This window comes from Ursus americanus, chromosome 6 (assembly GCF_024610735.1).
Source record: "Ursus americanus isolate L20-20 chromosome 6, mUrsAme1.1.p, whole genome shotgun sequence".
NCBI lineage: Eukaryota > Metazoa > Chordata > Mammalia > Carnivora > Ursidae > Ursus > Ursus americanus.
In genome coordinates, this window is record NC_142132.1 from 29,154,802 (window position 1) to 29,172,301 (window position 17,500).

The 17,500-nt window shown below is 46.8% G+C and overlaps 1 protein-coding gene across 1 annotated transcript in view; it reads left to right on the forward strand.

Annotated features, from left to right (window-relative positions):
• Window positions 1-17,208, forward strand: part of LOC123783643 (inactive heparanase-2) — a 244,803-nt gene extending 227,595 nt beyond the window's left edge. Inside the window, exon 10 of the mRNA XM_087862506.1 lies at window positions 16,536-17,208. Coding sequence (XP_087718632.1) covers window positions 16,536-16,701 — 166 coding nt within the window. The 3' untranslated portion in view covers window positions 16,702-17,208. The remainder of the gene's footprint in view (window positions 1-16,535) is intronic.
• Window positions 17,209-17,500: the final 292 nt, after the last annotated feature.

A 17,500-nucleotide genomic window follows, 5' to 3' on the forward strand; every position in this document is an offset into this window, starting at 1 on the left:
GGGCCAGATTCTGTGTTCTGTGTCTGCTAATTCCTTGCTGCAGCCTGGAGCCATATTAGCTCAGAAGAGGATGGAAAGCTCTGGGAGCAAAGGAACCTATAATTGCTCTTGTCTGGAGGAACCAGAAAGAGGATATAGAGCAAGTCAGTGTGCCATTCAAGCCACCAGTTAGATGTTTTGGCCTGGTGTTTCAGGAGTAGAGAGATGCCAGCAAACCTTTATGACTGGTTGAGAACATGGGGTAATTCTCATTCTGTCGGAGTTGTCAGCAGGGCTGGGTATATTTGAAATCTCTGGAAAGGTATCTCCATGAGATCTCAGGGTTCAAGAATGTCAGGCATTGCACACGAAGCCCCCCTAGGGCCACTAGTCGGGCACAGTCTGAGCATCCGAGTCCACAAATGAAGGTTCCTGTTTGTCACTTCGGTGAGTGAGCCAATCATAAGACCCACCACTCGAGTCTCAATTCTCTATGTTGTGTGACTCTTGAATGAGAAATAGTTCTCATTCTTGGCATCAGACAAAAGGTGGGTGCCCTATATACCCTATAGGATAGGAGAAGGGAAGCTTCGAAAACTGCAGTGTGTACAAGAGGAGGGGGTTCTGTGTCTAGAATACATATTCTGTAAAGATGACTGAAGGAAATAGGGAGATTTCATTCAGAGAGGAAAAATAAGGCAAGTCATGAAGACTTTCTTCAGATACTTCAGGGACTATGCAGTGAAAGAAAATAGATTTAGCCTAGAATCCTCTAAAGTGACAGTAAACCAGGGAGTACAATTTAAAAGAGAAAGATTTCACCACAAAAAGAGCTCATTTTCCAAAGGCTCATCTGGCCTGACTGAGGACAGGGTTGTTAGGAAGTAGCCTTTCACTCAGAGAGTGAGAGGCCATGACCAACAAAGAGGGGCTCCAAGATTCTCACTCAGTGGGAGGGTGAGCTAAAAGAGTTCTGCTTCCCATTGAACTCTGAAATTCAATTAGTCTCTTCCATTCTCCTTCCCCCACTCCCACCTCACTTTTAGAGCCTATGGTCACCAACCAAGTAGCTTCTTCAAGCCACTAAAAGGCCACACAAAGAGGCTGTGCTGTGAGAGGATGTGGCAATAATATTGAGTTAGTTTTTCTCTGGAAAATCTCCAGCTGCAAGTCCGTCCTCTGTCCTGTTCCCTGGTTTCTCACCTTTCTGGGAGGAAGACTGACCATTTACACCCAAAACAATAATAGTTCCCATTCTGGATTAAGTCAAAAAGAACCTTTGAGGCATCTCTGCCATCCACAATGGAAAGACTCTGCACAACGCCGGATGTGATCACGAGTCAGTGAGCATTGTCCTCTAGGGAATCGGTTCTACCCAAGGCATGAATATCTCCAGTGTCTTTCAACAAACAGGGAAGCCACATGAAGCTGGGCCAAAGAAGTCAACTTACATCAAAAAACAGGACTCAACATTTTTAGGGAAAAGTCAAACCAAGAACGGGTGTTTGCTCACATCCCAGTGTCCTGCACTGTGTGTCTCCTTCAATTCCATTTGAAGGGAAAACTATCCAAAATTACAAAAGAAGGAAACAACCTTCGTCACATTGACTGTTCCGCTCTGACACAGTAACCCGAGGGAGTCAGCCCCTGCTAAGAATCCTGGGGCAGAATGACGTTTTGAAGTGATCTGCTTCATTCTCCCTACCCTTAGATAGTCTGTGGGCAAAGCCATTGGGACTAGAAGATGCTCTAGGTTTAAAGACCTCTGGGAAGAAGTGCCTACAACTTCAATCCTGTCTGAACACTTAATTTGATAAGAACACTATGGCCCGCTGTGGCTGGGACTTTATAGATAATAAAGAGCTTTAAGAGCCATTATCTCATTTGACCCTCTGAGTAGCCCCAAGAAGAAAGTAGAACAATCCCTGCCTCCCTCACACTTTAGAGTTTGAGAAACCGAATCTTAGAGCATTGAGCGACTCATTCAAGAGTCACACAACTATTAAGTGATAGAGCTAGAAAGTGTCTACCACCCAATTTTCCTGGCCCCAAGTCCAATGCACTTTCCTCAATACCATGCTATCCCAATAGTCCAGCAATAGAAAATTATAATGACATACTGACAGGCATACAGTACGGATCACTGAACCCTATCATGATACTGTCTGTTTTCATTTCACTGTAGGCTGTTCACAGAATGAATGTGAAGAGCATCGGGTTACTCAGCAGTGTTCTCTCCTCTAGGCTAACTCACCTCTGTTCCATTAACTTTTCTTCACAAGTCCTAATTTCAGATCCTTCTTAAAAATTCTTCTCTGTGCTGCTTCTAAGATTCTTTTTCCCAGTCATATAGAATTTTAATAAAAGTGCTTTTCTTTTTCTCAGCAAAATTGGGGATTTCCCTTCTGTCTCTTCTATGCTCTTCTCAGACAAAAGGATTATTAAATACCAGCAGTGACTATAAATTGGTTTAATTTGAAGCCTATAAAAATCAGCTTTGACATAGTATATTCTGCCCCCCACACATAGGCACCGCTGGCTAGCTCCCCTTCCCTACTGGAGCGCGAGCCCAGAGTTACATCTCTGAGGGAAAGATGCTGGCTCGTGAGCCTTCTCATATGTCTTCATCCAGTCATCACCTTTTATTGAGATCCTACTTTGTGCCAGACATGACTTGTTCCCCTTCAGCCGTCTAACGTACAGTGGCAACTAATGTAGCTAAAATTTTAAATGAATTGTGGTCCCATACCTATAAAGAGCTCAGGAATCCCAAGTAGACAAATTAGGGGAAAACGTCTGAACATGAAGTTCAATGTAAATGGTAAATGCTTCATCTCAGAATGTCTCTTGACATTTTCCAGCCCACATCATCAGTAGCCTTCAAAGAGAGGGGGAAGGGGATTCTGAGGTCCTGTCCTCAAGGAGTTCATCTCTGTTATTAGAAACAAACAACTAACAGGAAGCAGCTTGTGGGTGGTGCCTGAGAGAGGTGTGGGGTAGTGCTGCTGCGGGGCTAATAGGTTCCATATCAAATGTTTGCATTTCATATCTGCATGGGCCTCTCCTTCAGCTGCCATGATGTTAGCTGAAAGAAACTTAAGGTTCCTGTGAACCTAGAATCTTCTTGCCTATTCTGTGAAGAAACGAACATATTTTTTTCTTCTCTGCAGACTGCTTATTTTTTCCATCTCTCCGGGACATGACTTTTGCTTTGATTTCACCCTCATTAAATCCTATATCAAAGAAAAACATTGGCATCTAACTGCATGCCTTTAGAGGGGTGTCGTTTGATGTTAGCCAAACAGAATAGTTCTGAAAATACTCAAGTTAACTCCCAGGTGCTAAGACTAAAAATATCTTTGTGTCCCTGTTGGAACAGACCACATTATGATACTTCATCTCCGGATTCAGAGCTTGGCGAGTGTGAGGGCTGAACTGGCCACCACCTGACCTACCACAGTCTCTCTCTAAAGATGACTGGAAGTGCCACATTTATTTTTGGGCATGGACGGTTCTGGGAAAAGGAGCTTGGGGAAAAGTCTTAACCCTAAGACTTCTATACAGAGACTTCTCACTCACACGCTTAGAAACAAAAACTGAAGACCTGCTTTCTGGGACCAAAGGGCCATTACTCCACTTACCTCAGCAGACTCAAGACATGTAAGTGTGGGAGTTCTACCCTGCTGATCTTAGTTGGTACCTGGAGTTTTTGAACTCTGTTTGACCAGACCCATTCCCTGCAGGTTCCCATTATCTCCACTTGTCTGGAATCATTTAAATGAGTTTCTTCTTAAAATAAACCATGTTATGAAAGTTCCGCAGTTATTAAAAGATGACTTTATAGAGGAAAAATTTGAGAGTACTCTTAGTGATCAAGAAGTTTCCTCTAGAACATCCCTGACAGAAAGCCCATCAGCTTCTGTTTGATGAGACTACTCATGTCATGAGTCAGCCCACTCTGGGACTCGACAGCTCTGATTATAGGAAAGATCCTCCTTGTATGTGGCCAAAGGGTGTTTTCTTCCATTTCTCCCCTTGTTTTAGAAAAATTAAGTGGAGTAAATCTATACCTTCTTCATAATAATTTTTCAATGTCTCCCCGTAGAGTTGTGCTCTCCAAGCCAAACACTCAACTCCTTCAACCATTCCTCAAATGGCCTGGCTTCAGATTGCTCACTATTCTGTTCACCTTGGAATCCATTGAGCTATAGAACCTTATCTCCTATGATTAACTGTTTAATTTTCTTACCTCAGACGAGCTCAGTTGCGGAGGTCCGAGACGGAGTAGGAAATGTGAGCATTTTGTTATTCCAATTTACCTCACAACACAGAACAGTAGTACTTTTAAATCTTTGCCGACTTCATAATGAAAAATAATACTCTCATCTTAATTTGTATTCTTCTGTTATTAGTGAGGTTGAAAATTTTTCATGTCTCTTAGTATTGCCTTTAGGCATTTGCTATGTCTTTTGCTTATTTTTCAATTGGGTTGTTATCTGTTTTATTAATGATTTGTAAGTTTTTTCTAACATGAGGCAATTTCCCCTTTGCTACCTATCAGATGTGTTAAAATATTTTCCCCAGTATTTTATTTGCTGTTGTTCCAACCATTTCATTTTTAGGGTATTATCTTGACATACAGAAGTATTTCCTTTTTATATAGTTAAATCTATGTATCTTTTGCTTTGTGGTTTCTTCCATTCCGCTCATATATCTGTGTATTTATAGTCTGGAAATCAGATAAATATGTATCTTTATTTTCTTCTAGTTTCTTTTTTGTTTCATTTTTCTATTTTTTTCTTTAATGCCTCTGGAATGTGTTTTGATATTCTGTGAGCGGTAAGGACCGTCTACAGTGCTGTTGGAGCCCAAAGTGTGTGCAGAAGCAGTTCACCCGCGCAGGGCATCAGGTGCTGGTTTTAAGAAGTCAGGAAAAAGAGGATCCTTTCTTTAAAGGCAAGCATTAGAGTGGAACCTCTTCACCCAGAGGGAAGGGCCTGCTGTGCAGATGCAGCCTCGTCGTCTGCAGCCCTGTTAGAAGGGCCCCGAGAGCCCCGGGAGGAAGGATAAGCTGCAGAGCCCGGAGCACCGGGTGGCAGGGAAGGTGTGTGGGCCTGGGGCGATGACGAGCCGGCCGCGAGAGAGCGGGAAGGTGGTACTTAGTCTGACAGCGACATTCGAGCTAGTGTTCCAGGTGAGAAAGTCTGAAACGGACACTGTGAAAGTGGAAATGTAAATATATATGAGTCTGTATATTTATAAAAATACTTACATGTAAGGCTCTGAGTCAGTCTGTAGAAAAACTACAGAGAAGTAACTATAGAGAGATGAGCCTTACACATCTCTAGTTAATGGAAGCTTACTATTCATTGAACTTAGAGAATTTGGATTCTTTTCACCCTTGTGCTCATTTCAGGGTGTTCTGTGGTTCAAAAAGAGATAGTAGCCGTAACCAATGTATACAGCGTGATCTGAGTAAATAATTATATACGTGTCTGGAAAATGCAGTGAAAGTACTGAATGACATATTTGATCCCCCTGGGTTCCTCTGGGCTGGAAAGAGCTTGAACCAGCTTCGGTCTGAAGGGAGCGCTCCTGCCACACCCCAGGACCTGAGAGAAACCGAGATGCCTTTGAGAACTTGCCCTTCAAGAACAGCACCGAGTCTTTCTTTTTAATGTTAAAGAAATGCAGGGTTCATTATCTATGCAAATGCTTCATCCGATTAGTTTCTTAATTCATCCTGGGAAGCGCCACACGCACGCTTCCCTGTGTGTACTGAGGCGTGTGCTCATCTCCCTGACGGAGCCGGTGGGGAGACATGAAGGGAGGCAGTTCTCTCGAAAGAGCAAAAATGCTCACTTCAGACTATTCAAAACAACTTGCCTTTGAAAAGTTCACATCTTACTTTTCAGGTTAAAAAGATGTGGCCTTTTGACATGGTACTTCGAAACAGTAAGAAAAGCTCTTTTTATTCAAAATAGATTCAGAATGTGATGGTTAGAAAGCTGTTTGAGTCCCCTCCACCCCCAGCTGCAAACATATTCCCACTCCCTCTCCTACTCCTGGTGCTCAACCCTGGTGAACCACCTGGGAGCTTTAAAAAGCGCCATGCCCAAGCCACACCCCAGACCAATTAAACTAAAATTCTCCGGGCTGGGACCCAGGCACCAGGATTTTTAAAGCCCCCGAGATGATTCAAATATGTAGCCAAGGTTGAGAACCATTGTAGCTCCAGAAAATGCTGGAGCAATGTCCAGGCTGATCTGCATCTTTGATTTCACCCAGATTCCAGTCTTCATTTAGGCACTAAGCCATTTTGCCAAAGGTGCGAACATGCCACGAGCCCCTGGGAGTTGTCTATGACTAAGTGGAAGGATGTGTACGGCTCCCCAAAGGTTCTGTTGTTTGTTTTGTTTTAACTCCCAGATTAGTAATGTACAGATCGCTGTGCAGATTAGAGGATTATAAAATGCTTTTATACTTTACAGTGACTTGACATCTTAAACCAAGATGTTTAGGAATTCAGGGTTTTCACTTAGCACTCGGGTTGTTTTCTGAGATTCAGAATACATTTTCTTGCAGCTCACTCCCAGCAGCTGGAATCTCTCTGCACAGCTGTCCATCAAGGCTGTGGTCTCCCCTCCCCACCTTCACTCGCTTGGGGACTCTCGCTGCAGGCAGAGATTTCCATTGTGTTCCCGAGAACCCAGATGAAACGCTGGTAAACGAGCACTTTAGGCTGCAGCTCACGTGTTTCCGAGCAGTTGATTCTCAACTGAGGGGCAAGGAAGAAGAATGTGCAGTTCTGCTGCACTGAGAAGAAACGGCCCTTGTCTTCTCCCTTCTCCACACCTCCAGAGGCTGTGGTTTGGGTGACAGACAAACGCAAGCCGCAGGGAACTGGGAAGTCTTAATCCAGCTCTTCCCTATGGCAGGCCTGGGCCCTGAATCAGTATTTCTTTGGCTGCCAAGCCTCAGGAAGGCCGTGACGACATGTAGCTTATTCCAGACGAAGGGCCTGGAGCCCCGAACTGTGGACCAGCCGCCCAACACCAATGATCACTTGGCAGACTACGTCTCCCCTGCTCATCTTTGCAAGAATGATTCAGAGTCACCGCACACTGTGCATTTTTACATCTGTGGGCCCTGGAACAGAGTCTGTGCCACCTGGGATGTCTTACTTTTCATTTTTGAGGGTGCACTTGATATTATAGGGAGCACTTTATCAAAATCCTATAAAACCAAGATATTTATCCCTTTGATTTAACATATTTGAATAGGTATCCAGGGAGCCATGACTTTAAAAAGATGGAACTGATTTTGGGTGTGGCTTCTGGACTTTATCTCATACTTTTACATTTGGAAAACCCATCTGCCAGCTGTGCACTTGCGTGCGCTCGCACACGCACACACCTGCCCTCTTACCGGACTCTCTTCATCCCACCTGCAGACTGCCCATACAGGAGATGCTTCTCACCTCCACGCTGACTCTTCCAGCTCCACACAGTTAGGGCTGGGGGAACCTGATCTCTCGCCACAGAGGATATTTTAAGACAAGAAAACAAGGCAGACCACAGAAGGTAAATATCGGAGAGGGGAGTGTAAGGAGGGAAGAGATGAATTCTAACCTGGCAATCTGGGAAGTCTTCGGGGCTGCGGGCCATTGAGTAGGAGCTGGAAGGATGAGCGATACAGCTAGGAAATGCTAGACCAAAGGAGATTCTGGGCAGTGGGATGAGCTTACTTAAGGTTCAGAAGTACAAAAATTCAAGGCTCATTTTATTTGAAGGAAGTGGGAAGTGGCAAATCATTTTACACGACTGGAATATAAGATGCTTTGTAGGGTGAGGGGAGAGGGCACAAAAGTGTACCAGAGCCGGAACACAGACCTCAAAATCCACGCCGAGAAGTGTGATTCTCCTTTTGTCTCTCTCTTTGTGTAATGTACTAATTATAGTGTGTCTGACCACACATTTGCATGTTTCTGGGCTTCTGTCTTCAGGGGTAAGGACTACGTCTGCTACAGTTGAATTTGTACGACGCAGAGAACCGTAGGGATATGAGTAATGCCCCTTATACACCGCTCATGACTGTCAGAGGTCCTGGCTCCGGTTCTTTACAATGGGAAGGGAACAGAGTTAACCACATGTTAAAGTCTCCCCATGGTTTTTATAGCTGGTTCCTATTGTGTCCTGTGGTTTGAATGTGATATGCCCATGACATGGAGCTTTGAGATTGTCGCAGAATCAAATTTTCTTCCCAAACTGCCCCCAGATGATTTCCTCATCTGTTGGGAATTAACGGTATCAGTATAAATCCAGGTTCCCTACTTAGCTGGGCTCTCATCTTGTCTGCCAAATGTGCTAAGTTATTTTAAGCCATTAGAAGCACATGGTAGAATCCCATTATGGCTTGGACCGTTATTACACAGACTTGGATAGAACACAGATCAAATCATGACCCCCCAAACCTAACTGCAAACAGGAAAAGCCTCTACTCTAACAACTTGCCTATAAAATCCCCCAGCTCTGCTTGCATGAAGGAGTCCTAGGGTTTGCTCCGTGATACAGAAGCTGGATCAAAACTCCTCATTGTTCCAATATGCCCCTCAGAGAATATGATGAAGGGCACATGATCTTATCAGCCTCAAAGTGTCTCAGGGACCAGGAACCCCATACGTGATGTGGGCTCCTGCAAGTGGAAGGGAACAGGAAGCCTTCACCTCCATTTGCTCTCTCTTGTACAGTCTCCTCTCTTTAACAACAGAGGAAGGGGTTGGAGTGTCCAATCAGGAGAACTCCTAGAGAGGTTGCCTGAGTGGAACTAAACCAACATTAATTAGAATCACTCTCGTAAGCAAGAAGGCACTGAACCACATGCTACTGAAAATTAAGAAATGCAGACGGATGGGTCTACGCAGGCAAAATGACTGCAGCACACAGATACAATAAAGCTGAGGACGAGTGCCGAAGAGGGAGCTGCAGATAACATGCCCGTCCTGCCGCTGGGACTATTCAGATAAGGCCCTGTGAAGGAGGCCATATTCAGTGGGGCCTGGAGGGAAGGGTACACCTCTTGACAGGTTCTACCGATTCCAGGCAAGGCAAAAGCCACAGAGGAGAAAAGCTTCAGGGCACACTTGGAAGTAATCCTCCCCATGACCCCTGAGGCAGGAGCACCCCTGAGAGCCTAATGAGCATCCTTAAGCCTCTGTTCCAGCCGCGCTAGTGAGCCGGGGACATCAGCCTGCAGCCACTCCGGAGCAGCCTTCGCCAGCGGGGTAGCGATCACTCCGGGCCACTTCAAAGGAACTCCCTTTCTAAGCTACCCCAGATGCACAGCCTCTCCCGGAGCAAGGGAGAGGAGCAAGACCCCTCTGTCCTCAGACCCTCCAGGCTCTAACCTGCCCCTGACCTGGAGAAGGGCAAGGCAGCTGCAGAGACCAGCTTCCTAACCCAGCGAGGGGGCCGCGAGGCGGCAGCCGGGCCTCGGCGGCCAGTAAAGCGCACACAGGTGCGCAGCCTGCGCGGAGGGCCGGGGCCCCGGGGACTGGGCCGGGAGAGCGGGGAGACGGATCGCAGGGCGCCCCGCACCTGCGCCGACCCCCTCCCCGCACGCCGGCCCAGAAGCCCGCAACCGGCGGGAATCGAAGCCCGGCAGCGCACGTTTACTTAATATTGGCCACATTCAGGGGGGCCCCCTGCCAAGTGGACCGCCACGCAGTTTTTGCTGGGAACTGATGACCCTGAGGTCTGTTCCTCCGGCAGGCCAAGCGCAGGGCCCCCCTGCCCGCCGGGGTCGGCCAACCCTGCGGGGACCGAGTGCGGGCTGCGGGGGCGGCGCACGCGCTCTGGCTTCCTGGGAGCCAGCGCCAAGTGGCCGCCCGGCGCTGTTGTGTAGAACAAGAGTGCCCTCTAGTGGCGCACGGGGCAGCACTTTGGAAGGAGAGTCAGACCAGGAGGTGTGTGGGTTATGAGGAGCAAAGGGAGCTGATGTCCCCTCCCCAACACACACATTCAGATGCTTACACATTCTCCTTCCTCTCCCTCCTTCCTCCCTCTCTCCTGCCTCCCTTCTTCTCTCCCCCTCTCATGGTTTAAGGATCCACAAACAGAGACCAGAACAGAGTGGTGACATGTCCAGGCCTGCACATTTCATGTGGGAAGCGTGGACTAAAACTCAAGTCTCTGGTCTTCCAGTCCAGTGTCTTTTCCTTCTAGGCTCATCTACCTGCATATTTATAACCAGTCCTTCTTTTATTGCTCACCTGCTGTGTGAGTTGGTATAGGGAGAGTGCAAGAATGAACAGGACAGACACATGGTCTTCTTGCCTAGTGGAGAGACTGGCCACTGGTCAGCAATGCCAGTACCTGTGATGAGTGCAGAGACCCCAGAAGTATGGGGCAATATGGAAGCACTTTGGAGGGGCATCTGACCTGAAGGATAGATAGGAGTTAGCAAGGGAAAGGAAGCTGGAAGGGGGAGGGAGTATGGAGAAGGTTCCAGGCAGCAGGAACATGTACAAAAACTCTGAGTCAGAGATTGTGCTTGGAGAAATTGCAGCATGGAATGGAAGGAAGTGGTAGTGGGGAGCTGAAATGGGCAGGAACTAGGGTTAGCCTCTACTGGGCTGGAGACGTAGGTAAAAGGCTTTGCCTGTGGGGTCTTATAGAGGCTTTGGACAGTGTTCTAACATTAGCAGGGAGCTACTGAACATTAGGTAGGTGAATGTCATGATCAGATTTCTATTTGTGCAGGATGACTCTGAGTTTGGCATTAAATGCCTCAAGCTAGCTGTTAGGCTTTGAACAACCCACCCAAAAAATGTTCAAGACAGAAGGAATCTTAGGTCTCATCTAGTCTGTCTTACACATGGAGAAACCAAGCTCAGAGAAGGCAAATCACTTCCTCAAAGCAGCTGAGGCAGAGTGATTATCTCTAAGTCCCTACACTTCCCACTCAAGGTCCCAAATATGCCAGCCTGAAACACACACCGTTCCCAAGACTGCTTCTAATAACGGAAAAAATTTCCCAACCTCTGCCCCTCACAGAAGTCCACCCAGGGCCAGACCAGAGTCCAGCAAATTATCTTCAAGACTGGCAAAGAGCATGCTCACTAGACCTGCTTCCCTGAGGCCTCAGAATAGTTGAAAGCTTGCTTCAGTATCCATGGCTAGCAAGAACCAGGGTAAGACACGAAGACCAGAGACTGTAGACTGGTGGTGGAGGGTGACCTGGGCAAGGGGCTCCCATAGAGACCGGGGGAGCAGAGGGCTTGACTCCACACTGACACATTGAATCTCATTTCAAATAGCACGCAAAATAAAGAAGACAGGTTTAGGAATTGAAAAGTAACTCAGACTTTGTAAAAACAGATGGTGATAAAATGCAGTTGTCCTAATATTTGGATAATTTAAATGCCCTCAGCAGCTAGGGAATTAAGAGAAATAGTTCAACATAGGCTGGATCGTTTAACATTTGGTATGAAAAGTCATGGGCAGTAAGGAAGTCCCAGAATGTGATGGAAATATGATAAGGAAAGGTTTTGAAATAAAGAAACGTGAGCCTGGTGAGTGCCATCTGGAATTGGAGAATAACACGAAATAGTAGAAAGAGGTGTCAGAAGGACTGAAGTCGAGACCTAGCTTAGCCACCTTTTAGCTATGTGACCTTGCCCAAAGCACTTAACCTCTGTGACCTCATCTCAATAGTAAAGTTACAACAACAACAATAATAATAATAACCCCACATACCTCACAGGGCTCTTTAGCAATCACAAGGGAGGCCAGATAGGACCATGGTGAAGGGTAGCATTGTAAATCTCACCCCTACCACTTAATGGCTGTGTGACTTAGGTGAGACCCCTTTAAACTTTGATCTCCTCATCCATAATATAGGGTTGCTAACTCCTTCCTCAGTTGGTGTTGGAAGGACTAAATGCGATAGTCAGATGTAATCATAGCAAAATGCCTTTGTGTACAAAATAGTGTGTACTAATCGATTTTTATCATCAGTGTGACCATGTTTTCAAACTTATAAATTGTTCATAAAAATGGAAGATTATTGTAATATTTATCATGATTGACTTCACTGGGTAACAGGATAAATACTAAAAGAAAAATGTAAGCAGGAAAAATAGAATGGAGGCGGTAAAGCACGTGGCCTGTCTTTACAATGGAGGGACTTCATACATGAGGATGTATGGGGACTCCGGGTCTCACCAAATTTACTCATGTTGGCTTAGTTAAGAGATGGTCATATGGATCTTTCTTAAGGATGAAAAATACTATCCATGATCAGTGGCCTCATGTCAGGTTGGGATAAGGTATCTGGTGAGTAACTGAGAATCAGCAATAATTCAGGTCTTATCTCACATCTCTAGAGCCACTGAGAGGGAGAGTAATTGGTAGGTTAATGAAATCTGTAAAGACACTCCGCGAACCTCCAGGGAGCCTCTCTCGAGCTGGAGAAAGTCCACCCCGGAAGATAAGACGTAATGCAAAGGAGCCTCAAAGTTCATTCACTTGTTCAAGAATATTTCATCCCTAGTCCAGGCTGAGCACGTTGTTAGGCACCGAGGATTTAGGGATGAAAGACATGGTCCCCTTCCTCACAAAGCTCACAGCCCACTGAGGGGGAGTGAGTAACTCACTATAGTTCAGTGAGGTAGTTATAGGTAAGTTTGGAGAGTCCAGAGTTGGGGCTCCTAGCCCAGCCCAGAGATCAGAGAAGGTTCCCCAGAGGGGACAGCCCCTGAGCAGCCTCTGCAAGGACCTAGTGCGGTTGTGTTCTAGGAGGGGCAAGGGGGCCAGCCCTGTAAAAGGACCAGGGTTCCCCTGTGGTGTGGGCTGATGCCACAGTCCTCCCACATTATAGTAGTAACTGTCCTTTTAAAATCTCTTGCTTGAGGGGCACCTGGGCGGCTCAGTCAGTTAAGCGTCTGCCTCTTGGTTTCAGCTCAGGTCATGATCTCAGGGTCCTGAGATCGAGAGCCCTGCTCTGTGTCAGGCTCCACACTCAGTGGGAGATCCGCTTGTCCCTCCGCCCCTTCCGCCCCTGCTCTTTCTCCCTCTCTCTCTTTCTCTCTCTCTCCCCCTTTCAAATAAATAAATAAAATCTTTAAAATCTCGTGCTTGAAAAAAGCACATGATGCCCCCCTCCTCCCAAAAAAATCTATTAGGAATTTTATAACAGTTTTAAATGAACTTGTGTCTTATTAATCCCAACAGTATCTATTGGTGCTTACACTTGAAACATATTTACTCTACTTTTGAATGAACTTGTGTACTTTATTCCCAACAATGCTTACTTATGTTGTCATTTGAGAAATATTTATTTCATTTATGTGCAAGACTTAACTAGCTATTCATTGAGAAGCAATCTCTGTTCATGCCTATATTGATGATGACCTGATGAGAACAGCCAGCTCAGCCCATTGCCCACCCCCAGAGGTGAGTGAGCCACAGTTAGCATTGGGGTCAGGGGTACTGGCAGGACCTGAGACTGGAGAGCTGGCCAGAGCAGGGCTTCATTGTCCGCGTGCAAGCGGGAGGCACAGGGAGACGTTGAAGAATTTAATGCAGTGACAGCAATTGTTTGCTCTGCCGGCGGTGTGGCAAGCAGCAGGAGGAAGGCAAGGCAGGGGCAAAGAGATCGGTTACATGGCAAGTTCTGAACTAAGATAGTAGCAGTGAGTGGAGAGAAAGGAGAAAATATGAAAAATATTAAAAGGTAGAATTGATTAGACTTAGTGACCCCCCGATGTGGGAATTGGGGGCAAAGTCCCAGATGACCAGCTTTCTGGCTTAGGTACTGGATAGTTGGTGGTACCAACACAAAAAGAGGCAGAGAAAAGGACAGGGTTTGAGGAGACAATTTCGACTTTGGACATAGTGACTTTGTAGTTCCTATGGGACAACCAAGTGGAGATACCATCAGTTAGAAGAAGGATCTAGGCTAGGTTTGGGGAGTATTGTCACGGGTAACAATCAAAGTCATGGGTGTGGGTAATAGCACTCAGCTGGAGTATGGAGTGTGGGAGAAGAGGTCCAAGGACAAAGCGCCAAGAACCCCACCATCTGAGAGGCAGGTGGAAGTGAACAGTCCTCCTAAAGAGGCAACCACATGCAGAAATGAAGGAGAGGGAAAGTGGGAGTAAGAGAGAGACAGTGGGAGAGAGGTACCATGGAAGCCAAGGGAAGAGAGAGCTTTAAAAAGGAGCCATGAAACTGGTCAGTCCCAAGAGCGGTCAAGTACAAGGACCAGCAAGTTTGCCCGTAGCTACGGTGAAAGGATTAATAACAAAACACAGTCTCCTACTTACGGGACTGGTTATGGTGTCAGAGCGTCTCATACTTTGTACTTCACGTCTCTGGCCCGACAGCCGATAGCAATTGCACAGATGAAAAAGCCTCCAGAAGGGAGGTGACTATCTAGCGAGTCAGTGACTGGGGTCCTGGGATTAGAGATTGTCCAGAATCTCAACCATGCTTCCCGGTCCCACCCACACTTGGGTTAGCTTTTTACAAATAACCAACAAGGGAATCAGAATTTCTAGATCTAGATCTAGAATTTCTGTTCTAGAATAATGATATAGACATTCAAAGGCTTGCTTATCACACTTCCCAGAGCCCAGATCCATGCTCTGGGATCATGTGACTCAAAAAGGGCATTACCTAATTCCTTACGGGGAGGGTTTCCACCCAGTTCCATATATGAGAGGGATCATTGAAGTTCTTCAAGTGGAGCAGTGATATCAACTGAGGATTCATTGGAAAAATTAATTAGTATTATTGAATTTGTATTTGATGGTGTGTATGTCTGGTTGTTGGGTATCCACGCCACCTGAAACAAAATAATGAAAGTACACTGTGAAGACCTGTTCTGGCTTTTTTTCTTTTGCAGCTGGACCCCTTCTCACCCCACCTCCCACTCCAGTGAGTAGGCTATCTTCACCAGAGATAGTCACTTAAATTTGGAGCAAAAGCTCCTTGCAGATTTGATGTCAACACTTACCAGATCTCAGTTCTCCTACCTCTGTACTTTTCCAGAGGCAGGTCTGGCTCTCCATACAGGAGTCCCCTGCTCACTCTTTTATTCCTCAGTCACACCAACGGGAGGAGCATGGCTGCCCCTCTGGCTGGTCAGATCTGGACGAGACCCAAACTCACCCATGTGGGACCAGGCCCGGACCTGCCTCCCTACCTTGCCCTCTGCTGGGAGCAATTCGCAACACACTTATCTCTTGGAATTCACTGCTCTGCCGGGCATAGTTCTAATTATCTCTCTCTAAACCCGTCTATCATTCATAGCACAGAAGGAACATGAGACAAAGATCTCTGTATCAGCTTCTAACATTTTATTCTCTTTACAGCTCAGATAATATCACTGCACTGTTATCACATTGAAGGTTGGGCAAGACCCCAAAACAGTCATCACTATGCAATGTTGATTTTCTGAGGGTGACTCACAGCCTTATTTCCAGCTGGTGGTCTGGCTCTGGCCTTTTCTTCTGACCCAGAAAACTGAGCTTCAATCTGGATAAGTGGCCGTACAAGTCATTCCGGGTCAGGAACAGCTGGGAAGGTCTTTGGATTCTGTACCACAGGCCAGGGATGGGTGCCGAGCTACTTCCCTTTCCCCTACGTGTATCTGCGTGCGGCCCTCTTCTCCGGGCTGACGATGGCTGGTGCACAGGAAGAAGAAAGCACACAGGATGGGTGAATTGGAATCAAAAAATGCCTACTTTATCACCCACTCCACTGTGTTGCTGAAACAGAAACATCTGATAAATATTAGATATGAAGGACACATGGGGGCCTAGTCAGGTGAGCGTCCAACCCTTGATCACGAGCTCAGGGTCATGAGATTGCGCCCCGTGTTGGGCTCCACGCTGGGCGTGGAGCCTGCTTAAGATTCTCTCTCCCTCTCCCTCTGCCCCTCCACCCCTGCTCACTCTCTCTGTCTCTTAAAAAAAGATTTGAAAACTCATTCTCAGAAAAAGGAGAGTCATTAAGTGTCTCTCTCCTCCTTCAGAATAAGCCTAGACAAGTAACATGACGTTAATTCTCTAATCTCTCAAAGAAAGAGATCTTTTAAATAGGAGACTTCTGAAATCATCTTAAGCCTGTGCACCACTCCACGGGAAACAATTCTTTAGGTACAAGGTCAAACTGAACAGCTATTATGATTTAAAAAACAACAGGTGTGATATACTTTTCAGCTTCTGCATCACAGACTTCTCACTTGTCTAAATGATGTGTGTCTGGAACTAGACGACCTGTGTTCAAACCCTGGCTCCCAGACCTACAAGCTGGATGACCTTGGACCAGTCCCTTAGCCACTCTAGGTAAAATGGGATAATGGCAATTTCTTTCTCAGAGCGTTGCTGGAGTTTTTATGAGTTTTTTAAAAGTAAAACACGATGCTGAGAGCTTGGGCATAGCAAGTGACCGCTGGGCCGGTATCAGACAGACTGGCAGGCAGTCCGGGGCTGCCCAGACTTTGCTGTGACGAAGCAATAACAAGTCCCACGCTGTTTTTCTTCACCGTAGGTCAGTGCAGCTGAACGGCCAGCCCTTGGTGATGGTGGACGATGGGACCCTCCCAGAACTGAAGCCCCGCCCCCTGCGGGCCGGCCGGACACTGGTCATCCCTCCAGTCACCATGGGCTTCTATGTGGTCAAGAATGTCCACGCTTTGGCCTGCCGCTACCGGTAAACCACTCTCACAGCCGCAAGTCACCAGCAGGCCTGCTGGACTGCTTTCCACTCTCCCGCCCTAATAGTATCCTGATTTTTCAAACATCTTCTTAGCAACAAACCAGTCTCTGCTGCCCCATCCTGCTGGAATCAGCACAGACTTGCTCTCCAAAGAGACAAATGCCATAGCATGAGCTTCGCCTAGGTAGGCCACATCAACCCCCAAGAAAAATGTAGACGTCACCTGTACCTGTATAAGGATGAAGAGAGGTGTGTGCAGCCGTATGTACCCGTGCGCGCGCACCAAGGAAAGAAGCCGGCGGCGCGCTCCCCGGACAGATGGAACAGCTCTCCGTGATCCGGGTCACGTCTCAATGTAACTATGGACCTTAGCCTGTGGCCGCTGCCCTCGGCACAAGATGAGGAAGGAAACCACCAGGTGGGCCTTCAGGAGCCCAGCCCTCTTCTAACTCCTCTCCTTGTCTGTTCCCTGCTGTTGCCCCGGGTTTCCTATCACCTCTCTTCCCACAGGGGAGCGAGTGGGTGGGTCGGCGCCGGCCTGCTGGGTGAGCTGTTTATGTCATTTCCTGGCTGATGTATGAGTGTGCGCATCTGGGTTTCTGACAATGGCATCAATCACTGGCTATTCCTCCGGGAAACGGGTGCTTCCAAAGTAAAATTGCAATCATACCCCAGATTTTGTAAGAGGGCTCTATTCCTCTGTGAATCCAGAGTCCCCTTGGGTTGGAATGGGAGTCAGGTAACAATATTCATGGACTGGAGAACAATGTATTAGGCACCACAAAAAGCAATCATCA